Source organism: Dermacentor silvarum, chromosome 4 (genome assembly GCF_013339745.2).
Source record: "Dermacentor silvarum isolate Dsil-2018 chromosome 4, BIME_Dsil_1.4, whole genome shotgun sequence".
Lineage (NCBI taxonomy): Eukaryota > Metazoa > Arthropoda > Arachnida > Ixodida > Ixodidae > Dermacentor > Dermacentor silvarum.
In genome coordinates, this window is record NC_051157.2 from 98,263,514 (window position 1) to 98,290,759 (window position 27,246).

The window sequence follows — 27,246 nt, forward strand, 5'->3', positions numbered from 1 at the left end:
CCGTATTTATTCGAATCTAGGCCGATAGTTTTTTTCAAATAATCACATACGAAACTCTAGGGTCGGCTTAGATTCGAGGATTTAAAAAAACGCGCCAGTTTTTCACTGAAACTGATAAATATGGTGCATAGTTAGCGCCATCTAGAAAAGTCAGTATCGCAGCCGCTACTAGCCGCGCCAGTAGCCAACTTAAGTACACGAGCGACGTCGCCATTTTGACCTACGTCGTATCGGTAGTATCGGTATGGTGCAGCATCGGCGCGCGGTGTGGCGTTAGCGTAATGGCACCAAATGGGCGATGCCACTATAGTGCCGCTTTCTAAACGAATACTATATTTACTCGAATCTAACGCGCACTTTCAACACGACCCTAAATCTGTGTCGTCATTTCAAAATGGGCACCTCGCACGCGCGTCGAGCCTAGCTACCGTAGCATGCGGAAGCTTCCTCCGTGTGCTGCACTACACGTGCTTAGGCAATAGTCTACTGTCTGTCTTCACGTTCCCAGCGTCTGCTCTATCTATCAGCATGAAGTACAGAGTTCATCATGATGCCGCATTTAAAAGGAAAGTGATCATCTGTGCGGAGACGGACGGAAATCGGGCCGCATCACGGGCGTTCGGGGAATCCGAAACTTGCGAGCGGGACTGGCGCAAACAGAAGGAGAGGATTTTCGCCAGCAAAGCAATGCGGAACGGTTTCAGTGGACCGAAGCAGGACGTAATCTGCGACGATCCACTCCGGGGATACGATCGCCTTGGCCCTATCTTGAAAGCAATCTGCGACGGGTAAAGTCCGCCGCGTGCCGTGTTTTCGCCGCGTTGAAGTGAGAGGCATGCTAGCACGAAGGCGCGCTTCGTCTCCAGCGTTCTGACAGTTCGTTTCCGCGGTCAACGAGCGAGATGTGTTCATGTTTGCTTGTGCGCGCGTGACGCCGTGCTTGTTAATAGCGGTCTACTAATTTGCTATCGCATTCGATGCACCGCCTTTCGGGCGAAACTGCGACTTTTTTTTTTATTCATCACAACTTCAGTGCATCGGGAGGAAATCTATTTTTCCAAATGACAGAAAGTTGTATTTATGTTTGAAAGCATGAGGTGCGCGCTACTGGTAAAGGACTTTTTTTTCCTCATGGAAAACGGGTGCGCGTTACAATCGAGGAAGCGTGAGAATCGAGTAAATACGGTAGTTGTGCTAGCTGCAGAAGCATCGTCAAACGTTCAAGCCGGGCGGAACTTCGGCATCGGTCTGTCGCTGGAGGGGGCCACGGGAGATGGTTCTTGCATGCGCCGCAACGTGCGCTCCTTCCAAAAATGCAGCATCTCTAATGCGGTGGGTGGTACTGAACATAGCGCACTGTTTGAAGATGTCAGCAGTAAGCAAGATAGCGACGAGGCTAGCAGCGATGGTGACATAGAATGAGCTCGGCATGTTCAAATTTAATAAATGCTGTTTCATTTTGCGAATGCTGTCCTCGCTTTTTCGTTCGGCCTACATTCGAGGTAAGTTTTTTTTTTTTTTTTTTTGACTTCGAACTTTTAGGGGGTCGGCTTAGAATCGGAGTCGGCCTAGATTCGAGTAAATACGGTAACTGCATTACCCGAGAGCAAAAGGCATGCTCTGGACAGCCACTACAACATGGCCCCCAACGCAGCAACATTTGACCTAAACTTGAGTGTGAGCCTACGTGCTTGACCAGCACTTCACAACTGATGCCTGTTACGTCTCAAAATGGCAATGGGAATTCTTTGGGTGCTTCCCACGAAGCGGCCAGTTGACCAGCGCCCACCTAGACGGCGACGGAGCTCAGCGCTGGCTATTGATGGGTCAACAAAGAAGCTCCCTTTAAAGCGACAGTAGCTGCAGCACTCTGTAAAAGCGGTAACGACAGTCAAGGCCAGGGTTCCCAACTCACTACAAGCTGACCGTCACGGAGAGCCCACTATTGATGCAAGGGGCCAACGTTGACGACTTTCATAGGAACAGTGTCGACTTCAGATTCCCACATGCCATATGGTTGCTTCGTATGCGGGTTCGATCGCGCAACCTCAGAGCGCGGAGTCCGGTGGAATGGTGCAACGACATGGCTCGGATTTTGCAAACAGTTCGACCCTTATGATTGGCCGAGACACGGTCATCAAATTTATCTAGTTACTTAGGAAAAACGACTGTTTTAAAAGTGGACATCTTTGCTGCAATGAGGTCTGTGCTCATAGATGTAGTGAGATCAGACATTTAAAGTGCTCCAGTATGGAGTTAAAGTGCTCCGACGCTTAGTCAGCTTAATGTGATGCCCCTGTATAGCGCAGGCCAGCTACCACATTTTAGGCATTCCAGTGACATAGGCAAGCGACCCTCTGAGTGACGCCCGAGTCCAAACCACGAACCCTAGAACTGGATAACAACATACCATAGCAAATGCTATAGAAGATTCAGTTTTGAGCATGTGTCCGGATACTGCACACATTTTTAATGGGACACAATAAACAAAATACTGGTAAATAAATTTACACAAGATCATCGCTTTTTGTCGAAACATTTTGGATGTTACAGCATTGAGCACCTTCGGGTTGTTTATGAACAACGGTGATGAAGTTGAGCCCATTCACACAGAAACAGGCACACAACAACCCTCCTTCCCCCTACAAGCACACAAGTACTAGTACAACTGGCATCATAACAAGAGTACACACAGCATGCGAAACAGAACTGTCAAAACCGTTTCGACAACCTCTCTCGTTCTTCACCTGTATGCCAACAAGCTTCTGGATAAAATAGCAAATTCTGCTTTCCAATAGACTTTAGCAATCACTGTTAAATGTAATTTACAGCAGAAATGACCCCAAACGTTTACCTTTTTGCGCCAACTATTACTGCCCAACCGGCTTTCTATTTATTTATCAGAAAAGCCATGGACAGTGGACCGCTGATGGACATTGTCAAGCAATTGGTACTATGTCTTTAGTTAGCACTATAAGCAACACTATGCTAAAGAACTAGCACTGGCCCACTAGACGTTTCATACACTGTACCCTGTAGAACTTCTGTCAAACAGGAAATGCATTGTTAAATGCACACCTTGCATGCACACCTATTAAATGCACACCTTGCAGATTGCCTGCAAGGTATTTAGCCTGTCCAAATTTTGCTGACAGTGTAAAAAAGGGTGAAGCCCTTCTTTGCGTAGGAGCAAGCTTCGTCAAGAAGAAAATAATCAAGACCTTCACAGAAACAATGAACGCCTTTATGAAGACCCAGAAACACACATTATCTGGTCCATTACTTTCTATGAAGGCCTTCATTGGCCCAGAGACACAATCGACATCTGGTTAATCACTTTGACCGCTGCAAGAATATTGTTACTTATACATGTAGAGGTTGGCAAGCCCACCACTCCTACTTTACCATTCTGTTTGTTTCTTCAACTCACACAGCAGGTACATTTTATGGACAACATTTCACACAGATGTTACAGCATAAGGCTTGTTTGAAACACTGTTTTCATTGAAGGTTCCATACTGTAAAGGAAGCTCAAAACATTGCTTGCCTAAGTAATGAACAGTGCAGGAATAACCAACTTACTTCCTATGTATCCATGTATTTCAGCTTCCTCTCATAATTAACAATGTACAAGGCGAAAACAGAAAGAAAAAGAGAGAACAGTACTTACAGTGACAATCAGCTTTTTCAGATCTTCAATTTCAAAGGTATGTGGGTTCTGGTAATCAATATGGTGGGGCATCTTGACGTTACCACGGTCCAGGCCTGCTAGGTAAAATAAAAGCATGTAATTCGAAACATGGAGAAAGTAAGGCAAGCAAGGATGAGTCTGACATCACAGGCAGCCAAATGCAGCTTTTAAATATGTTTATGACAAAATTCTGCTATTATAACTTGTCTATCTTGTTGGCAGTACTTTTCAAATAAATACAAATATACAATACATTCAATGAAATAAATATTAAGCTAAAAGAGCAGAATGAGTAAATGACACAAAAACAAGTTTTACCAGACTGTGCTGTCATTTTACATACTGAATCAAAAATGTGACATCAGTTAGAGGCATGTGTAGCTTCAAATATTCCCACCACTGGGAAACTACAATAAATAGCAACAGCGTTCTGCCAAGAATGCTGTCGCTCGTGGATGCCGATGTGCCTGGTGCTAGTCACGCATTGTGAAAGCTGAGGTATCCACGAAAGTGATCATCCGGGAATACGACACACCTTTCTCGACCACTTGTGGAATCAGTCAATCATTTGCTGCTAAATCCGATACTTCAGATTTCAAGGCAGTCCCCTTCGAGTCCAAATCATCGGTCTGACTGCAAATCCTTTAGAGGCTGTCGTGCATAGTGTCTTTGTTTTATTATTTAACAGCATGTTTGTGCGATACATTTCCCGGGCACTACTTTTTTTTTTTCTCATGGACCTGTGGAAAACATATTGGAGGGGTTATACTTTAATATTAATCTATCCTAGTGTCCAAAATAGGGCTGAAAGTCAATGAAAACAATTCACCCAATCGTCCACCAACATGCTGTCATAGGCTGTCATTGTTGTCATCATCACTGTTGACTTACACACAACATATAAATGAACAAAACTGTACCTTTTGTGTCGGACAACTAGGCTAGTTGCTCATTAGATTTTACGTCACAAAATTTCATCCTTTATACAGTATAGACCACTTATAACGTAACCGCTTATAGTGCAGGACCGGATATAGCGCGGTCTTTTCAGACTCCTGTTAATTTTCCCGTAGCACTCCATGTATACACGATACGTATCGCTTATAGTGCAGCTGCCTGGGAGTACGGAAGTCAGCGGCGACGGCGAACACTCCCCTCAAACAGGCGCCCCAAGGAGTGCTCGAAGAAGAAAGAGAGACGAAGTGGAGGAGAAGGGCACGTGGTGCAAACGAACAGCCAGTGAGTCTGAAACCAGAATCTTGAGTGCGAGTCGTGAAACATCACGGCGCGCATAGTGAGCGAGGGCCACGAAACTGCCAACGCCGGCCAACACTTGCTTCACGATAACGGCAGTAAACGAAACTTCAGGGAGCGGGCGGCGCCGGTACGGCACGGCGAAGGGCACACACGGAGACCGTGGAATGTGAGGGAGGAGGGCGGCAGAGAAACGGATTTCGCCTCGGCAACTCCGCCGCTTCGGTGGCTCCCCTCGCCCTCCCTCGTAGCTCCCTCACTTGCGACTGTCACCGCGCGCGCCCGCCGCCGTGCAGGCGCCGCCGCTGCAGCCGGCCCGGCGCCAGCTCCCCGAAGTTTCGTTTTCTGCCATTATCGGGAAGCGGGCGTTTGCCGGCATGGGCAGTTTTGTTGGCCAGCCTGGGACAGTGCCGCTGCGTGCAAGGTCAACACGTGACTAGAAAGTAGAGGAAGCATAAAGGCGAAAGGAGGGCTCACTGCCATTTTCTACGCGTGGCTACAGTAGCGTGGCTGAGACGTCGGCATGTATACGCATGTTCCGGCGCAACGCAGAATCGGCGACCTTGCCATTTGAGAGAGGGTGAAATTGCCGCCGCGTTTTTTTTTTTCTTTCTTTTTTTTTGTTTTGTTCGCGCGCGACGTTGAGGAGGGTGTCCTAACCTTTTACTCTACAGCGGTGCCGGAGCAATGCCGGTCGGAGGCGCTGCCGCGTGATTTGGAATTAACGAGATTCGACTGTAAATTGAATGCAAACGTTCTAGCCGCATTCCTCGACTGTCGCATACGCATGGCGGCTCGGTGCACATGTTTTGCATATGTGCGGACCTTGAAAATTGTTTCTTTGGTTATAGTGCGGTACCGCTTATAGTGCAGATATTCGCGACTCCGGCAACTTACGTTATAAGCGGTCTACACTGTATTACATCATGGCACTAGCAAACAATAACTACAATCTATATCCTGCTACAAAAAAGAGCAGGCCACTTGCATTTGAAAACAATGCCAGGTCAACTGCATGCAGGACTTTAAAGATCACACAATTGGCTACTCTGACTCAGCCAAGTTAAACTTATGAACTAGATCAAAAGATTAGGGGTATTCATTTATTAGTGGAAAAGTTAAACGATCAAACACTAAGTTTATAACTTTTACAAGGACATTACATTTTCCTGCAGCTTGTTTCCAGACCAGACCACAGGTCTAACGTTTGTTAATTAAAAGCACTGACTGCAGCTGACACATCAGTTGGTGTCAGCTGTCATCAGAATGAGCGAACAAACACACAAGAATAACTATTACAACCCGAAAACCCATAAACAGGCAAGCATGTAGCGAAGCTCACCAAGTTCTTTCTCCTTGGCCTGCACAGTGAGCTTTCGCAACCGGTCCATTTCAATTCTTTTGAGCTCATCTAAGCGGTTTCGGACATCATGCTTCACAAACTCGAGTTCACGAGCCACACCGCCAGACTGTAGGAAGAGAAACAGATTTCTTGCTGCTGCCATAACCACCTACACGCATGCACCAACAGTCTACACAACAGAGTGCATGTCAGCCAAATATAATATTTGGCAGTACAGGTTGACCATATTCCACTGTGGTGCTAAAGACAGATCAGAAGAGAGCAAGAAGGTAGTGTTTGTATGTGTCTTCTTCTTGTACTTTGTCTTTTTCCTTACAGTTCAATATCGTCAAAAGAATGCATAGGATAGAGTAGTAAACCTGCTTAAATGCTCTTATCAAGACAACCTACATTTTTTTAAAGGTCGTTTTTCTCCCCGATATGCCCCATACTCTCGCTAGTGTTCACATAATAAAGGCCTGGATTGGTCTCTGAAAGTGCCCCAGATGCATCCCAAGTGCAAGCACACTAGGAAGCAGACAGAATATTCTACACCACGTCAGTTGGCTATCATGTTACTGTAAACTATCACCAACTAGATCACAATCATGAGAAGCATGCAACTGTGCTCCACCCTGCCAGATAAATCCTAATTAAATTAAATTCTGGGGTTTTACATGCAAAAACCATATTGGGGGACTCCAGATTAATATTGACCACATGGCTTTCTTTAACGTGCACCTAAATCTAAATACACAAGTGCTTTTGCAGTTCGCCCTATCGAACCTGCAATCTTGAGCTCAACAGTCCCAACGCCATAACCACCGAGTTGTCACGTTGGGTTAGACAAGTCCAGAGCAGGACAAACATTTGGCACATTAGCGTATTCTACCATAGTATTACCATTCTACCCTTTACTCTTACCGATGCTACCTGCCACCGCTACGCATTCACGCAGCTTACCAAAAATGCACAGTTGGGAGGAAGAGGTGGGATGGCAACCCTATGCTAATATACTATATCGTGTCGTGGAACAACTGCAACACCTCTCATGCCAAGTACATTTTACGACATCCGTATCTCCTGACCATGGAGTTTTACTTAAGTCTGTTTGGCAACTTGTTTAAGGAAGGTGGATGTATTCATTGACAAAAACAAGCCAGTGTACTGATGCTGGGCTTTCATACACAGTGCACAGAAATGTGTCACAACAGCAACAGCTTATGGCACATGGTGCAACCTTTTCTTCATGAATGTCCTCTTCATTTGGCTACTTAGAGCATATCAGCAAGTCTGCTATCCGTGCTTCAGAGTTTACTCAAATGTGAGCCTGTTTACCAGCATGGACAAATGCATGCTAAGAAATGAGCATCAGCAGAAGTACGCAAGATCATATCACAAATCAGTACCCTACACCTTGCAAAGAATACCCTTAATTGTAATTCTTCTCATGTAGTATCTTCATTTTGATTTCAAGGATGAGTACAGCCACAGAGTCAATACACACACTCTTCCCATAATAAACTCAGCTGAGATTCCAGCAATGTATTGCATCCTTTCTTGATTCTAGGTTTGCATGTATTTTATTCGCTGCCTTTTTTATTGCAGTAATATTGTGGTTTCAAAGGCAAATCATATTCAGAAACAAAAACTTCCCTATAATCACGTTATACAACACCTGTTGACAACTTTGAGATCTTTTGATTGAGTGCAATGGCTTCTGAGTGTAAGTCAATGAGATTTTCACTTTTCTTTATAAAGTGACAAAGCATGCAGGTACTGCATATTGCAAACATTGGTTAAAGGGACTGACAACCGATTTTTACGGACCTAGTTTTTTATGGCGCAACAAAAAGCTCACCCTCGGTAGTGTTTACATCTGCAACAGTTACTTCCAAAAGCGCAAGGATATTTTGTAAGCAGAATTTTTCGATCTGAGCAGCAGCCTCTAAAAAAATAAGAGACCCTCCTCCAGCAATGCTGAGAAGTGATAGCGATGTCGATAGCCAGCCTCGCAAATTGTGAAGGCGCCCATATTCCTGCTTTCACTGGAGGAAGTGCAACTGTGGTTAACCACCCATATTGTCACCTTTCCAACCACTTTTAAAGGTAAGCAGACTGGTACAATAAGTTTGCGCTGTTGTACAGACCTTTCTTACAGTTGCACCGCATTTTTCTCCCAACTACACGACTACGTCATGGCTGGCTGGCCCCCAGCATCGTTATTCCGTCGATAGACTAGGCAAGCCAACTCATCGAAAACGAAGGCAGCGCCACTTTTCTGCTCACTACAAACGAAGGCTTATCTGCACATTGTAAGTTAGAAAAAACTTATAATACAAAGAATGTTACTGCATTTCAATATTAATAGAAAGACCAGAAACCACGTACACTAGTAGAAGGTCATGTGGTAGACCTCATAAGTATGTTCATGTTTTTGCCACGTGGGGTGCCAAAGATAATTTTTCGCGACTTTTAGTGAAGAATTGAAAATATAAAATCACGTTTAATGAGAAAAACAGGGCATGTTCTAGCCAATAAAATAGACTATCTTTCCATCAGCAGGGTTATCTCAATTCATGTTCTGAGCGGTTGTCTGTCGCTTGAACAAAGCAGGCAATATTGATGAACGAGCAATCAAAAAAACAAACAAGGAAAAAAAATTGTGAATCGTATGTCACTTGACATGCCTTTTCCGCTGAGGCAAGACCTTTTCCAGTAAAAGGCAGCTTCACAAAAGAGCCCATCGCTCACAATAAGCAATCACTCACTGCCAATTGCAAACAAAGCACGATAGATAACTAAAATTAACTTAAGTTCTTTGTTAATGCAAACACAAAGATGAATCTACAGTTCAGATGAAATTTACATGCCACAAGCAAGATACTCCGAGGCTGCTTCTAACCAGAAAACAAATAACATAACTTATAGGCGTACTACATACCACCAAAAATTAGATTAGAGCAGCCTTTGTTACACTACTCTGCAGCAAGATGCCAGCCAATAAACAACTGCGCCAGTGCACCATGAATCACTTAACAGGCAGTCTAGAAATCAGACTACATGCACATGTGGTCAGTTACAATTTATTTTCAAAGGACTATGTTTCCAATCTATGGAATGACTTTGTAGAAAGATAGACAAGGCACATATAAATTAAGTCAGATTAAACAGTAAAAATTAAAGCAGTACTTCTGACGGCAGGCCGAATGAAAAACAAGCTTTGCTAAAGCCTCTTTCAAGGACATATTACCGACTCAAAAAAGAAACGTTGAGTTGGCAAGTGTGTGATGCAATCTGAACAAAAATGATAAAAGACAAACTAACAGAATGCACTAAAAGAACACATGAAATTATGTGTATGCTGTGCATAGATTTGGAAGAATTAATGATATACAGAAGATTAATGTACTTACCCTAATGTCATCTACGTTGACAGCTTTTAGCTTAGAAGAGAAATCTGGGTCCTCCTCAAGTGTTTGCACTACTTCCTGAAGGTAGCGGCTGTATTCCAGGCCCTGTTCGAACGACGAATGCAACGTTAGCGCAACCGGCAATTTGGTCAGGTAATTTCCGGACACGTTACTATGTCCGTTGGCAAAGGTGGCATGACGAAAAAGCTGAAGGGTTGGTCGATACGTACGAAATCAGGAGGCTCTTCTATGGTGTTAGCCTTCGCTGGATCTTCCTTTTTCCTCTTGTCTACTGGCGGACCAACAACACCTTGCAGAATAAGGAGCAAAAGGCAAGCTGCTTGGTACGCTTTTACAGCCATGCTGAAAACAAAAAAAGTTCGAGTGGTATATAGGTCATAGGGTCAACAAACGCGAGCGAAAACTGGAGCCTCACAACAATCACACGTGTAACAGCGGGATTCGAAGAGCTAAGGCGGAAGTTATGCCGAGGCCACGATCTGACAACCGCTGACGAGGGTTTTCACACATTACACAACCGATGGTTCACTGTCAAGGCGAGACACAAGCATTGACCCACAGACGCATTGACCAACCGATGGACACTCACAGAGAACTGCGCTGGCGTTCTAAACGAAGAGATTAGAACTGGGTGCCGACTATAAGGGCAAAACGACTGTACGAAGACCGTCGAGTGACAAGGAGAAATCGGGTCTGATGCCAGACGCCGATAACTGCAGGAGAAACTGGCGAAAACAAACCGGAGTTTCGTCCCATTTAGAGCGATCGATCGCTAACAAACGCGTCATAGACCGGTTTTCTCCAACGCAGGGAATCCCCAAGCGCCAACAGACGCTGACGACCTACGGTAATTGCGTTGATCAAGTCAAACAGATGCTAAGAGCTGAACAGCTGTAGAGCTTGAAAGCGCAGATAAAGATCAATGCGCGATCCGTCATGCGCATATGCATGTCGCGTGCGTGAGGACAGCTGTCTGAAAGAACGAAGGACTCACGTTTTACTTGAACTTTAACGAAGAGCGGGAACGGCGTGCTTTTTAAACAGCCGGCGGCGAGGACAGGTATCACGACTCGCCTCATACGCTACGTGGAACTAGCGAGCTTCGTCCTTCGCTACCCGCTGGATACATTGCAGGCAGGCAGGTAACAAAGGTAGCCGCCGGGTGTCGCCTGTCTCGAAATTGGTATCAATGCTTGAGGTGCTGCCGGCAAGACACAGAGCCTTTTCTGTACTATCAGGCGCATAAAGCGAGGATTAATCACTGATCTGTACTATAGTGGAGATCAGTGGGTATAATACCTGGTTGAAGGTACAATTACCTGATTAAAAGTACAAATTACGACAAAAATAAGATATATTGAGGAATTAATTGCTCATCTTATATATGTGGTCGTATATTCATGCGACTGTACTTACGTGTCCTTATTAATGATAATAAATAATTGTATTAACAGAATAGTAGCACAAAAAGTATATATAATTAAAGAAAGTCTCAACTATCGCTCAATAACATTCTGGGTTCCAGTGTTTGAAAGTATTCGTAGTCTGGGCTCGCGGTTTTGGTTTCGATCATTTTCGCGCACTTAAGGCGGTGGTCCCACTCTGGCGGCACGAGCCCCCCGTTTTCAGTACTTTTGGTGTAACCGTGGCGGCTCTTTTACTTAGGATATAAAGTTGTGGTATATACCATAAAAAGCTTAATTCTTGCAGATTCCAACTATATATAATATAAGGAAATTGATTAACGTGATTTAGAAATAAATTCTCAAGAACAAGCATGAGATACATGGTTTTTGCGAACTGTGTCTCAGTTGTGACCATATTTAGAAGAAACTACCGCAGTTACTGCATTGCGGCTTGCTCTGTAGCTTTAGGACATATTTATCTAGTTCCTAGACGTAGCAAATTAATGTTTAATTTTTACTTTTTGGATAATTTGCTTTTGAAAATTGGCAAATATTGCAATCTTCTGTTGTAAACAGCCCGGCAACTACATGCTCAAGGAAGCTAAATTTTGGACAAAGTGGAGTTCAAGGAATTTCCATTTAGGACACAAAATTTCATTCATGTAACTTTATTAGTTTTCCTAATAATTCGGCCGAAAATAAGCAATATTTAGAATTCTGGTTTTATTTTTGCCCATTTTTGCGGGAAGGTAATAAAGCTGCGAAGCTGCGCTTTAAAACTAATAAAGTTACATGAATGAAATTTTGTGTCCTAAATGGAAATTCCTTGAACTCCACTTTGTCCAAAATTTAGCTTCCTTGAGCATGTAGTTGCCGGGCTGTTTACAACAGAAGATTGCAATATTTGGCAATTTTCAAAAGCAAATTATCCAAAAAGTAAAAATTAAAAATTAATTTGCTACGTCTAGGAACTAGATAAATATGTCCTAAAGCTACAGAGCAAGCCGCAATGCAGTAAGTGCGGTAGTTTCTTCTAAATATGGTCACAACTGAGACACAGTTCGCAAAAACCATGTATCTCATGCTTGTTCTTGAGCATTTATTTCTAAATCACATTAATCAATTTCCTTATATTATATATAGTTGGAATCTACAAGAATTAAGCTTTTTTTATGGTTTATACGACAACTTCATATCTTAAGTAGAAGAGCCGCCACGGTTGCTCCAAAAGTACTGAAAACGGGGGGCTCGTGCCGCCGGAGTGGGACCGCCACCTTAAGGCCCATTCACACTTGCGACTAGGCGAAGTCGCGCGACCAAGTTGGTCGCAAAGCGACCAGTCTCAAGCACGACCTACTGAACTACGTCGTGGTCTCAAGTAGTCGAAAATGGTCGCTTTTCTCGAAATGCGACCATTTCGGGCCAGTCGCTCACTGCTCGATTTTTCAGTCGCGCGACCGCAGTCGCAGAACAGCTGAACCAATCAGATGCGAAGGAACAGGACGTCCGTATACGCTGACGCTTATTTTACGCGGCGATGGCATTTCAAGCAGACGTGAACGGCATATCGTGATACATTTCGGTTTAGCGACTCGTCGGTCGCATTTGTAAGTGTGAACATCATTCGTCTTGAGTAGTTTTCTGGTCGCCAGTCGCAATTGGTCGCGCGACCTCGCCTAGTCGCAAGTGTGAATGGGCCCTTACTGCCAACTTACTGCCAGCATATATTATTGTAGGAAACTCTACGGACTGCCAGCAAATGATACAGCCGTGAAACTACAAAAAAATCCAAGGTCAACTAAACACTTCTTATGAGTTCTTAATGCGAAAGCATTAACGTAGGGAGTCTACACGCAAGCGCTGTCTTATTGCGATAGCATATGGACACTCCAGGCGCATTTCTGCCGTCGTCGTCGCCGTGAGGTTCCCTGTAAAGTCCACGGGAGATAAAATCGTCGCCGCGCGTCGTATGCTGTATGCGCAAGTGAAAGCATGCGACAGTGGGCCGGCAATCGCGGCTCGCGCACGCAAGGGCGGGAAGCGAAAAGGAAGCGCGCAGTCTGCCAGTCGCTCTCAACGCGCCGGGGGAAGGGGGGGGGGGGGGGGTAAAGCCCCTCTATAGACGTCAGACTCTGGAGTTTTGCAAGACGCGTAGCGCCACCTGTCGGTGCGAAGAGGTAATAATTGAGTAGTGCAAAGTCCGACTCCCTTGCTAAGTTGCCTAAGCAGCTAGCGAGTGCGAAACAACGATTTAACTTAATTTTGGTTCATATTGCGAATGTTTTGCGCATTTAACAGCCAGAATGAGAGCTATGAATTTCTCCGCTAGTCGGACGTGCCGCCGAACTGCCGTAAAGTTCTGTATGGGTGTTCTGTGGCTCACTCCTTCTATGGCGATGGCGAGCACGACGGCAACCGCGACAGCTCCGCGCGCTACGAAGAAACGCCGCAATCGACGTTACTGTTGCGTTGTTAATTGCCATGAACGTGAAGGACTGAATAACAACGTTCAGTTTTACCGATTTCCATCGCGGTCGTATGAAGGAGAAAGGAGAGAGCGCTGGATACGGGCCGTTCGCGTGTTGGGTAAGCGAATTACTCGCATTCTCCACAACACAGCCGCTCACATGAGAAAGTGTGATAATGTTGTTCTGCTGTAATTGTGTTGCGTAGCCCTGACGGGGGACTATGGCAACCAAGCGAAAACTGAGGAATCTGCAGCCGCCTCTTCGTTGGCAACAGAATAAACAAAGTTGTGAACCATCCTGCGTATGTGCCATCGATGTTTCTACCTGTTTACACACGTCCGCCTCCACTTTACTCAGCAAGTGGAACGGAGAGATGTGGCAGGTCAGTTTAACCAAACATTTTGGTTCCTTTATGAATTCAAAATCATGTTCTAGGGCATTGTGGTATCGCGAGCTTATTTCTAGTTTCGGTTTTTCGATACAACGAGCACGTTTCGCAATGCACTAAGCCCTCTTGACAGCGTTTTTTTTTTTTTTTTTTTTTGTGATCTGAGCATTAAAGTTGCTGTGGGAGCACTGGATGAGTAATTGCGAAGTAACGCACGTGTTTAGAAAAAAAAAATGTCGTGTTTATTTACATTAATTTGTGCGCGTGTGTTGTTTTAAGCGTCTGCTGGTTTGTTTTGCCTTCGGTTGTAACCCGCGAAAGCGGACACGCACGTATCTCCATTTGCAGTAAATACAAACGGAAGACAACCGTGAAGAAAACATTCGAAGATGCGCGATAACACGCCCGAACGCCCAGGAAGCGAGAGCTGAAGCGAGAACGCAACTGAAAAGGCGAAGGTCGCCAGGGCCATTCGCCCCTGATAAAGCGAGCTTTGCACCACTGACCGTAAGCTACAAAGCTAACTGACTTAATCATATATGTACTTCATCGCTTTCACATTATGTACGTACCCAAATTTAACACATTTAGGCGCTAGAGAACGGACGTCGGAGTGCTTGACGTCGACGTCGTACGATGCTCGCTGTACTTTCGAGTTGCAGCGCGCCGAAATAACACCTGAAAGTTCTTTTACATTGTACACGTACTTCGCTCTGCTCCCTTTCCGAAGCGTGGATGGGCGGAAGAAGCTTTCCAGGTCCTTGATATTTAAGAAACCGTGCCTCAACACAACCGAAAGAGGGGCCTCCACCATTGTGGCCTATGCAGCTTCGCTTGCGGACAGCTCTCTTTGCACTACTCAGTTTGCGCCAAGGCTGCGATGGGGGCGCTGGTGGCGGGTTTTTCCGCAGCGCCGCCTGGGCAGAGTCTGAAGTCACGAGGGCGCTTCCGACGGTCTGGCGTGGAGAGTATGTGTCAGTGTTGCCTGTTCGGTCTGGACTGTGAGCTTGCCTTGCGCTTGCATTGCGGAGTGGTAGCTTTCCTTCGATCTTTCCGTTTATTTTTGTCACGAATTACTTACGCTCGTAAATAATGGCATATATACTCATCAAAAGGCTACAGGCCATCACTGTGCAGTTTATGGGTGCACAAACAACCAGCGGAAAATAACGATTTTGGGGACTATAATATAATTATGTTGTGTCCACAACACAGCACTCCGCGAGACCACTGCCGATGTGATATGTTCACGTTTCGCCGGTTTCCTGCATCACCTGAGGACTTGGCATTTCAGTCTAATGTGAACCCATGCACACATCAGTAAAATAACGCATTTTGGTAAACCTTTTTCGGCACATTTCCCAATAGGTTGCGAGAATTGTCAGCTCTTCGATGCAATATTTTCTCGTATGTAGTGGCAGAGGCTACATTTGTTATTCTTTCAAACACGACTTCATTCCACTGCCTAATACGGGGGCCACACGGCGCACTTTTGATCGTGATCGAGGCCGATCTGAGTCGAATTTCTTGGTCGCGATTGGCTTCTTTGCTCAATCTGCCGAAGGGAGCCAATCGCGGTCGAACATTCTGATCCAGATCGGTCTTGATCGCTATCAAAATGGCCGTGTGACACCAGTATAACACAAATTGAAGCACTCTGCTAGAGAACTAGTCGGTAAATACACTTCGCAACGATCTGGAAAAATCGTGTCCTGTGGAAGATGTATGCAGACCCTGTGTCCACCAAAACATTGTCTCTGCGTTCACACGCACCCTGCGCGGCCCTGCCCATAAATTAATAACTTCAACAGTGTGGTGCTGCATCGAGCTCACCCATCTTTGAGCGTTGTCTATGTGCTTGGGCAGCAAGAGAATGCAAAAAGGAACGTGTCAACCTCATCAGCGTGGCCTAGCGCCAGTGCGAGAGTTCGGGAACCGTAATGCGCTAACTGTGCATGGCGTAGAAACGCGCTAAATGAGCCCGCGCAAGTTAGAACGTAAAAAATGGTATTCGCATGGGTACGCGCGGACAATAGCATCATACTTTCAAGAATAACAGCAAAGAAAAAAATTAATTATTCGCACAGTCGATCAAGTGAAATACTTACGTGCATGCAGTGACCACTTCGCTGACCACTAAGCGCTTTTCACTCACGGTCAGTAGTGGTTTACAATCATATGCATATGTATTTATTCGACAATTGTTAAGACTCGACATTACTTTATTATGAACATAGCACAGTGAGACGGTGTAAGGGAAACAAGAGAAAGAGCAGAGATGGCCCTAACGCTGCAATATTATTGGCTTATTTCGCTTCAGAGATAGCGCACACGAACAATTCTTGCCGTACGTGATATCTTCAATACAAACTTCGCGCACGATTTACGCTCAGGTTCACCGTGAGCGAAGCTTGTTCCAAATTCAGACATTCGAAAGAAAAGCCATTCCAGGTAAACAAACGTAAAAAAATAGATAAAGAAACGTATCTTTATAACAAGTGCTGTTATAATCCCTATTTGGATTGACAGTATGTATAAATAAATAAATACTAAAAATAAAAATATAGCACCTAGGCTGTATCAGTTGCGCTGGCATCTGTGATCACTGTCGCGCGTCGGTTCGCTGCAGGTACCGCGCTGCTCGATCGCCACGCTTATGCTTTGACATTTGGTTATAAGCACCCTGCACCGCACCAGATCCAATAAATTTTGCATGATTGAGCTGTTCAGTTGCATCGGAAGCCTATGGAGTAACCACCGCATATCTACCAACCGCTGACACGCGTTGTCGGGTCGCCGGCGCCTGGTTCTAAGCATTGCCCGACAGCTACGTACGCGCCTGCTTTCGCTAAATGAGGCAACCCTCAACCGCGAAACGTAATGGTGGTCATATTCAATCGACGATACGGTCACATGTGCCCAGCAATAACAATGAAATATACCGCTGATTAGCACGCCAGGCCTCGACGAAGCAGACGCGGCTGCTGCCGCTACCGACGACGAAACACCACATCCACTGGCTGGGCTTGGTGTTGCCATGGCACACTACACTGAGCGCTCACGCGAGCACTTGAAACATGTAACAAGTCAAGCGGCAAAAGACAAGCGAAGCGGAAGAAAACAATCGAAATAATGCGCGGCGAAGATCACACAACCGAAGTGCGGCCGGCCTGCTCTCGCAAGGCGCACAGTCCAAAATGGCGGCATAACATGTTCTGACGCTAGACGTCGCCCGTGTCGGCCAATGGCGCTGATGATAAGTGGTTCTTGAGGGAAAGGGAAAGGTTGGCGCCATCTTCTGCAGCCCTTGAGGGAGCACGGCTCAGCGCCAGAACCAATGGCGCTGCTCAAACGTCGGTTTGCGCCACGCTTTCAAGAATGCCGCCTCCTCGCACGCGCTGTCCGAGGCGGACGCCGCGTCGGTATTGGCCTAATGGCATCACGTGGGCCGCCGCGCCGCCGCGCGCTGGCTGCGTTTGTTTACGATCGCGCTCCATCGCCATTTTCGCCCGAGAAGCATCTACCATAGCCTCCTATATATTATATAGGAGGCTATGCCTCTACCGACTGGCCAGGAGCACAAGGATAGCGGCGAACACAGTCGGCGATCGTCGAAATCTGATCAGCGGCGAAACGCGTCTGCTTTTATACACGAGTCATCGAAGGTTCGACAGTAATCCCTGGTGCCCGCGTGTCTTTCAGAAAGTACTACACAATTCGCCACACTCAAACAATCAGATTCTATAAGCGTCGGTGACAACAGAGCAGACAATGGATGGACGCATCGATAACGTTCGAGAGAGAGAGAGAGAGAGAAACAACCTTATTTATCACATCTTAAAGGGAAAGGGGCTGCGAGAAGAAGGCGAGAGAGGTTGTCCTACTCGCGGTAGGCCGCCTCTACCACCTCAGCCCACCTCAGGATAGCTTCCTGAAGTTCGGGGCTATGGCTGCGCATGGCAGCCTCCCACAGCTCCCGACTACTTAAAACTCTACAAAGGTGAGGGGGTGCGAGTGGTTCTTGTATTGCCACATAATGTGGTTTAGGTCCGCTCTGCTAGCGGGACAAAACTTGCAGGCTGAGGTAGGGTATATTCCAGGGTGAATTTTGTGACGTAAGGCAGGGGATAGAAAAGTGCGAGTCTGCAGTCTACGCCATAGCACTTCGTGTATGCGTGACGACCGACACATTAAAGGTGGGAGGGTTCGGCGACCTAGGCGGTAATGCCCGCAAATGTCGTGGTATGAAAGTAACTTGTGAATGAATGAACTGAATGAAAGAACTTGTGAATGTATGAAAGTAACTTGTGAAGTAACCAGTAAAAGGTGAATGCTGGAGGTAGATTATTGGCGTCTGAACCGTCCCCTAGCCTAGCCTGCGCTCGGTTCGTGAAAGCTCGAGCACTTGCGTGGGCCGTTTCATTAACGATTAGGCCTGCGTGAGCAGGTGTCCAGATTAAACTCAGAAGTTGGGATGGCGAATTATGGGATAGGATGGCTAGGGCTGTCCTGCAAACCCTACCCGCTCCAAAGTTGTATATGGCAGTTTTTGAGTCATTTAATTACTATGACAGAGTAATTGGGTATTGTTGCGGCGAGTGCCACCGCCGCCTCCTCCTCCGAAGAGGCTAGAATGGATGCTGCAGTCGCAACACTGCCAGTGGAGTCAACGGCTGATATGGCGAATTTGTTTCCACACGGATACTCTGCGGCATCGACATAGACCACGTATATTTAGTTAGATAAGTTTTTCTGTAGGGCTTTAGCTCGTTGTTGCCTTCTATGTTCGAGATGAACAGGGTGCATATTCTTAGGGAGAGGAGGTATATGAAACTGCTCATGAATCGGGTGGGGAATATTAAATTTCTCATTGGTCATGGGTGCTGGGGTAATATTTACGGAGTTTAGGATGTGCCTACCAGTGTGGGTGTTCGATAAGCGCTGGTATTGAGCTGTCAGGTGGGCTTCTGCGAGCTCACTAAATGTATTCAAGGTACCTGTAGCCAAAAGTCTCTCAGTGGAGGCTATACTTTGCACTCCAAGGGCAAATTTGTAGCTTCGTATCAGTGCGTTAACTTTATCTTCCTCGGCCCTGTTAAGGGAAGGGAGAATGTGATTTTACTAACTGAAAACGCTTGTACCAGTCTTAGCAGTTCTGCTTCACGGAGACCTCCATGCTTATTAGACACGTCTTCCTATAAGCCGTACGTGTGGTGTGGTCTACGCTGGCAGTAACCGTTTGAAGTGTATAAGTATTGAGTCAGTTAGATTGAATGTGCATGCCAAGTACACGGATTTTGTCGACGACGTAAACTTGCTTCCCGTTAATATTAATCTGAATGTTGGGCGTATAGCGTTTATTTGCGGATAGAAGTAACAGCTCAGATTTAGCGGGCGAGCACTCGAGGTTCATGAACCCGCGGCTCTCGTAGCCACTGCATCTGCAGCCGCTTGCAAGGTATCTTGAATGTAGCCATCCGAACCACCCTTAATCCATAGGGTAATGTCGTCTGCATACAAAGAATATTGGAGATCCGGTATTTTTGCCAGCGCCCCTGCAATAGACCTCATACCTAGGTTAAATAGAAACGGCGAGAGCACAGATCCCTGAGGAGTGTCAAAGCTACCTAGGGTGATGGGGGGAGAAGTTTGATCATTGAGAGTAATGACGGCTGTACGACTGGTAAGAAATTCGCGGATATAGTCATGCATTTTTCTGCCACAGTTAATAACATTCAATTCACGTAAGATGGATTCATGATCTATGTTGTTAAATGCACCGCGAAGGTCGAGTCCCAAGATGGCTTGGGTGTCTTTGCTACCTGTAGGTGTAAGGAGGTCATGCTTGAGAAACTTCCGATACATGCAGGCGCGTCCTGCGCCGAGCGACTACGTTTAACATTTGTTAGCCGCTGAAAAGCGGTCAACGGTGAAAGATAAACAAGTGCACGTTTCTCGAGCGGTGTAGGCGGCGCCACGGTCGAGAAAGGAGCGCGAAAGAAAGGAGAAACGACGAGGAGGGAAGGCGGAGGAGGAGAGTGTCGCTACGGGGACTATGTGCCGCGAGCATGCAGAAATATGCATCTTTTCCCAAGCGTCAACCTTTCCCTTTCCACAAGAACCACTCTACTACTCCGCATTCTATGGCTCCGCCTGCGCGGCTGTATCTTGAAAGCCGTCTGCGGCGGGGGTAAAGTCCGCCATGTTTTAGCGCTGCTTTTTACATCATGAATGCATACCAACGAGCTCGCCTTCAGACCATTTCAAGCTGCCCTCCCTGTGTTTTCGCGGCTAAGATCGCGTTGATGCGAGCGCCCGCACGAAGCTCAATTCGCTCGCTGCTGCTGCAGCGCTGACTCACTCCAGCGTTTTGACAGCGAGTTTACGCGGCCATCGAGTGAGATGCGTTCATGTTTGCTTGTGCGCGCGTGACAACATGCTTGATAATTTAGTTTGTGTGCCTACGTTTACAAGTTTATACTTCGGAGAAAACTACTATCCTTACTTTGTATAGCGGACCACTAATTTGCTATCGCAATCCATGCATGCTTCGCCTTTCGGGCGAAACCAACTTTTTTTTTTTTTTTTAACAGAGCTTGCATATGTAAATTGAACGCCGCTGAGCGGTCCTTCGAGTTATGAACTTCTCTCGGGCAAGCAAGCGCGTTGAGACGCTTGGCGCGTTTTGATTTGATCTTACCGAAGCGCAGTTAGAGCGCAGGCGAGAGCTTGCGCGGACAGGGGACGCGCGGATTAGCAGTATGGAAAGGCTTTATAGGTGTGCCCTTTCGCCCACTCGGCTCCGTCGAAGCACGAGCCAGCGTCACGAGCACGTGGCGTCGCAGCCAATGGGAACTTATGTGTCCTTTCGATGCTATAAAGCCCCTCCATCAGCTCATGGGGTGGTAGTGCTATGGAGGGGCTTTAGCTGCTACAGACGCCGGACGCCTACTTTTACACTCAATGAACCATTTGACGCTTTCGCATCAATAATTTTTTGCCATTCCTCGTTGCATTCATAACTGTGTAGACCACGATGTGCCAATTTAGAATGACCAGGTGAAGTTTCGCTCTAGGCTACAGGTGTCCACTGCCTGCAACCTAAACTGCGATTACACCCGTTGTCCAAGGTTGTGTCTACACAGGGCCAACTAGGCTCCTCTCATCGGTATTAGAGATGGAGGAAGATACTTTTGATCGTTTTCCAGCATGACCTGTTCGAAAGCCTGTCCAATCTCACCTATGAGGGACCGACTTTAGGTCGTTAAATCGCCCATCTAATAAGCAATGAAAGATGGAGGAGGCAGCACGAGGGGATTGCCAAGTTTAAATCCCTGCTATCTCTGTTTAAATTAGAGGAAGGGCGGAGAGATTGGCCAGATGAGTAGGCACTCCGAAGCGTGGCAAAAGGGCAGATGGAGGCAACTAGAGCTTCTGCTTCCCCAATAAGCGGTGCAAAAGGATTGACCGGTGCCAAATTCAAACGAGTTGGAGCAAGATACAGCATGTTTATTAGGAATCCCTACGAAGCAGGCCAAACGTCGATCCCGTGTGTATTTTGCTCCGTCCCAGGTCGTCTTAATTTGGCACCAGTAAATCGTGTTTCCTAGTAATCTCACCAACAAACCCAGCTTTCTTGCTTCACCATCAGCACAGTCACACAAACAATGCCTTGGGATTTTGTCCAACTGTGTATATGCTCATGGATACACTGCTTGACATGGAAGCAACACGTCAATAGTGACTTTGATAGCATCACTTCCACAAGGTGCATCACATGTCGAGATATGTAATCGCACTGCTATGATGACCCTAGAAGCGTTCACTCATCATAAGTCTATGTAGTCAACAAAGATATTAGTCACGATTCCCCTAAAGCTGCAAGGCACACACTGCGACAGGCACTTTGGCAAGAAACAAAGATATTGTACATAGAACCTGCATAGAAGTTCTGGCAGTTCACTTACAGTCGAACCTCTTTAAAACAAACTGCTTGGAGCCTCCAAAGTCATTCGTTATACAGGTCACCTTATTGTAAAGGTCGCTCGCCGTCAACTTGCAATGGAACCGGGACATAATTATTCCTTCGTTATACAGGTCATTTCGTTGTGGAGGCACTCGACCATACCAGGGACATACATATTTCGCTTGAAGTGTCCGACAAAGATTTTACGCTTACCGCTGTACCGTTCTGTTCAAATTTTGCAGAAAGATGGCATTTTGGAGTCTACGTCATTCAGTGTAACACTTTGCACAGTTAATTGCCTAATTTTCAAGAAAAAAGTACAAATTTGTCTTCGTTTATGGGGATGCAAGCTGCTGCAACGACGGCACAAGAATAAACTTTCATCAGCGCCTACTGGCAGCTACAGAAAACAGTGTTTCGGGGAGGGCTGCCGGGTGTTCCAGAAGAGCGGGAAACACGCAACAACCCACCTTGACAGGGTTCTTTATACAGCTGCCGGCAGGCAGCGACACAAGTTAATGCTTGCGCTGTCGCAGTAGCAGCTTGCATCCTCATAATCGAAGGCAAGTTCGCACTTTTTTTCTTAAAAACCAGGCAATGAACTGCGCAAAGTGTTACACTGAACGATGCAGACTCCGAAATGCAGTCTTTCTGCAAAATTTGAGCAAGAACAGAGCAGCAGTAAGCACAAAATCTTTTTTCGAACAATTGAAGTGAAATATGCACTTATGTGTCTCTGTATTATATGCATACTTTAACTTTGCCTAATATGGCTAGTATGGCTATAAAATTGGACAAATAATTTGTTTAGGTTTTGTAATTGGACATCTGCTTCTTGATTAACTTATGGCATATTGCCAGATAAGCTGGTTCAATCATGCATGTTGAACCACATCTGCTGTCAATACAATAAGCTCAAAGCAGCACCAGCTCTGACATGAGGTCTGATGAACCTCGCATGGTAGGAAGCCAACAAACAACAGTTCAACAATTTTATTGCATAAAACACCATTCAAGTCAGTAAGCAAACAAACAAACCTGAAATTACGCAACAGAGGAGCCTTGAATTTTATAAAAGGATGATTCCATCATCAGTACAAAATCCAGTGATGCCTAGAAAAACACCTTGGCTTTGCCTCGGTATATAAGGCACATGCTAATTTTCACTCGGCTATTACAGTGAACAATGCAAATGAGCTACCTGCACTGTCTTAAGTATGTGTATACAAAATGTGCCATCACACGTTATTGCACCTCAACAAGCAAGGATGTTTTACACGGGTCTCCTATATCAAGTGAAGTAAAACGTGTCACAAGGCCTGAGATCTTTAAAACGAAATTCTTTTATCATAGATCTGTTAAACAAATGTAACAGAACAAAATGGCAAAACAAGCGCTCAGATGACATTTGCTGCCATTGTCATGGTAACAGTAATTCAATCTAGCACACACATATATATATATGTAAATCCTTTGTACAATAAAAACCTAACTTCCGCGTGTAGTGGCAAGACAAGACTAAGACAAGTGGATGTTCAGTGTGATCTCGACACCACAGACTTGGCTTTGAAGGGCCCTGAAACAAAACAAAAAGAAAAACAGCCCAGAATTTAGCAGAGAACATGCTAAAAAGATTCAACAAACACTTGGAATGGTAATCTGGCTCATGAATTGGGAACAGGTTTACGACCACCCTGCGAGACCACACAAATGTAGCTGCAATAAGTGGCGATGCAGTTTTCCAGAAAAACTCTCGCGAGTTGTCCCCTCTCCACGGGCCTTAAAGGACACTTAGGACACTGTTGGCTTCTACTATGCCAACAAATGCGTTCGCGCCTGTGCCGGCTGTCGGTGTTGTCGCTCGCACCGTATCTTGAAAGCGATCTCCACACGGCTCTGACCTTTGTATGCGCTGTGCTTACGCCGCTCAGTTTCTGTTGAAGTGATAGACCGCATGAACCTACACTCGCTGCGGCGGCTGCGTTTCCCCACGCCCGCGTTTTGACAGTGGTTGTCTGCGGTCATCGAGTCAATTCATATTTGCTTGTGCGCGTTGACACCATGCAAAGTTAATTTAGTTAGTAAGCAAATGTGTCAAGTTTATGCAGCTGATAAAACTACTATCCCTACTCCTTATAGCTATCTCCTAATTTGCTATCGCAATTGATGCTTCGCCTTTCGGGCAAAACAGACATATTTTTAAATTATTAATTTGTCTGCTCCATGCGAAGATCGTGGGTACTTGGACATTAACCTTTCAACGTTCGTAAATTTAAATGGATGCAAAACTCCCAGTTGCACGGTTTGATTCTCGGATACGCGCGGCTGCTTGGTCTACATGTTTTGCATACATGCAAGGCGTTGTTTTGGTTATAGTGCGGTACCGCTTATAGTGCAGATATTCACGACTCCGGCGACGTATGTTATAAGCGGTATACACTGCAGCAATCTTTTACTATAACAACGTTTCTAGGACATCATAGATAGCTTTATTGCACTAGAGATACAAAAGTTATATCGGAAATGTCCAGATTTGATCACAAGTTCCCAACGAAGCATGAAAAAAGCAGTGTAAACACGTGAGGGGAACCTGCACCAAGCACCAGTGTCTCTTGCTCTCATCCACTGTTGGGTTTTCCAGTTCAACACAAGTCACTGTATGAAGCAGAACACCTGTGCACTGACCGCGTGAATTTTTATACGTAACATTGTTTCTAAAATGGGAATATTGCCAGGTCCACGCTGATCCTCCATAGTGGTTGCATCACATAATTTTACATTGTAATACTCAAGAAATTCGAGGGTTTTCAAGGGAAAAAAAGCTATTCCGGGACTTTAAAGGGCCTTGAAAACATATTCTTCAAGAAACTGCTACTTGTGTTTCAGCTTGCTCACATTTTGTATATAAAAATCAAAAAACACCCATTCGTGCATTGGTCTTGTTTATTCCTTTGTTCCAAATAGTATGTCCCAACACATGCAGCTTTCACTTAAAGGACCCCTAAACCGCCCGATATTTTTTAAAGATTTCAAGTAAACACTCCCATTGAGTTCCGAATGCTGTCACAATCAACAATGCCAAACGCTGCAGCGCTGCATGCCGCGGGCGCGCCACAATATAAAAAAACAATGCCATGCTCCTCTCCAAGCCGTTCCGGTTTCCCCAGCGGTCGTTGTGATGTCACCAGGGTGCATCTGGCAATGTCAACGGGGGCGACGATGTCAATCGGTCGAATAATAAATTACGACTTCCAGTTAGTCTGCTAGCAGGTATGCGCACTCCCTGCTCTTCCTCGTTGTGTTGCTCACTTGTGTGCACTTGCGAATCCATAATTACAGCCCGCAACGCAAGTGCCAAATCACACAGTCGTACTTAGCGGTCTGATTAGGTGCGCGAATAGAGTGTGACAGTGTTGGCCTTTCTAGACGTGTGCGCAACATAGGATCCATAGTGGCATGCTTCGCATGAACACGGGCCAGCACAGTAGCAACAGCGGGTAGCCGAGAAGCGCTGAGTCGCGGCTAAGGCCCGTGCATGTTACCGGCACGGTAACTCGCTGCACGCCGTTCGTGAGCCGCTGTTCGCGAGCCGCCGTTCGATGACGGTTTTGCTCGCGAACGGCGAGATTTCCTTGCCGGAGAGAGGATGAGACCGGGACCCATTTGTGCGGCAGCCTCACCGCTGCTGATCACTCGACGGCGCCAATATCGTCGCTAGGCCTTCTCCAGTTCTCTTCAAAACTAAAGCGGACGGCGCTTCGGAATGAATCGCCGACGCTCACAAGCTGCAATATTTTCTTACCATTGTTGCTCTTCACAATCATTGTACAAAAAGAAGAAAATAGGCTGATATTAGCGGTGCCGTCAGCTGCGATGCGAGCACATCAGCTCGCATCGCAGCCGGTCGTCTGCCGTTGGTAGCAGCTGCTGTGCACTGCAGCTGAGCTCCGCAAGTATCGGAGCTCTAGTTCCTGTATAACGTATGACAGTGGATATCGTTTTTCATAAGATGTACAATTTATGTATCGCTTTATCTAGTCGAAATTATTTTGCTTGGAACAGAAGCTGCAGCCAATGTTTTTGTCGCCGGCGGAGGAGGCACGCAGCTTCGCGGTCGTCAACTGGCCCGTCAGTCATGCGCTGAGTGGTGCGCCGGCCGAACTGCCATCTACTTTGGACACCTCTTGCACGGCAGACGTTCTACGGCACTGGAGGCCGGTTCGCCGTCGGTATATTTGCCACTAGCATGGACGTGCCTTACGTCACATTTGGAGGAGCACTCGGCGAGGAGAAGAGACCGGGTGACGAGGAGAACAGCGAAGGAAAGAGTGAAGTGAGTGAGGGCCGTGTTTCAATCATCAAACGCGCGTGTAACTCCACTATTACAGCACCATTTCGAAAAATTCTCGTGGCTACGTGTTCGTTGTAAGCTCGTGTATAACTGCAACCCCACAAATAAATTTTGACCTCTGGGTGGTTTAGGGGCCCTTTAACAAGCGTTTAGAATCACGGGCCGACACCACCAAATTGCAATGCAGAGTTTGCAGTCTACAAGAAGCTTTCAAATCCCCCACAATTTTCACATCACAGACTGCTCCCCTTTGCTGCTACCCAAACAAAAATTCTCGGGTTTTACGTGCCAAAATCAAAATACATTATGAGCCGTAGTTGGGGAACTCCGGATTAATTTTGACCCCTGAAGGATCTTTAATGCGCACCCGACACAGGGCACATGGGCACTTTTACATCTTGCCCCATCGAAATGCGGCCGCTGTGGCCGGGATTTGATCCTGCAATGTCATGTTTTAGCAGTGTAACCCCACAGCTGCTAAGCCACGTCTATCCAAATCAAATTGTGGGGTATGATGTACCAGAGCAACAATCGGACTATGAGAGAGAGAGAGAGTAAAAGGTAAAGGAAAGACAGGGAGGTTAACCAGAGGTTATCTCCGGACTATGAGAGCAGCCCAAGTGCAAGGGCAGTGAAGAGGAGAGGCCACAGAGCAATTTCGGCCACCTCGGTTTCTTTGCGTACATATCTAAATTTATGCACATTTTTAATTGAAACATAAATTTAAGCACATTTTCCACCCCTCCATCAGAATACGGCTGCCAAGGCTGACAATCGAACCCACCTCGTACTCAGCAGCAGAATGCCATAGCAATTCTATCGAAAAATAAAACAACCACATGCCCCGTAGCCAATGGTCCCATATACACCGATAATACGATCACGGCTGGTAGGAATTTCGGTGTGATACAAATCGTAACATTCCCCGGCCGAAATACATTGCTCT

At 46.1% G+C, this 27,246-nt stretch overlaps 2 protein-coding genes across 4 annotated transcripts in view; both read right to left on the reverse strand.

Annotated features, from left to right (window-relative positions):
* The window catches only part of LOC119450420 (nucleobindin-2-like), a 24,352-nt gene extending 13,244 nt beyond the window's left edge, over positions 1-11,108 (reverse strand). Inside the window, exons 1-6 of one of the 3 annotated variants that reach the window (XM_037713860.2) lie at positions 11,021-11,108; positions 10,716-10,982; positions 9,931-10,063; positions 9,704-9,805; positions 6,288-6,414; positions 3,671-3,768 (exon numbers count right to left, since the gene is read on the reverse strand). In XM_037713860.2, coding sequence (XP_037569788.1) covers positions 3,671-3,768; positions 6,288-6,414; positions 9,704-9,805; positions 9,931-10,062 — 459 coding nt within the window. In that variant the 5' untranslated portion in view covers position 10,063; positions 10,716-10,982; positions 11,021-11,108. Of the gene's footprint in view, positions 1-3,670; positions 3,769-6,287; positions 6,415-9,703; positions 9,806-9,930; positions 10,064-10,310; positions 10,663-10,715; positions 10,983-11,020 lie in introns of those variants that run through there. The other 2 variants (XM_037713862.2, XM_037713861.2) reach the window with 2 other exon arrangements.
* Positions 11,109-22,927: 11,819 nt separating this feature from the next.
* The window catches only part of LOC119450421 (NPC intracellular cholesterol transporter 1-like), a 75,197-nt gene continuing 70,878 nt past the window's right edge, over positions 22,928-27,246 (reverse strand). The window contains exon 25 of the mRNA XM_037713863.2: positions 22,928-23,525. Coding sequence (XP_037569791.1) covers positions 23,485-23,525 — 41 coding nt within the window. The 3' untranslated portion in view covers positions 22,928-23,484. The remainder of the gene's footprint in view (positions 23,526-27,246) is intronic.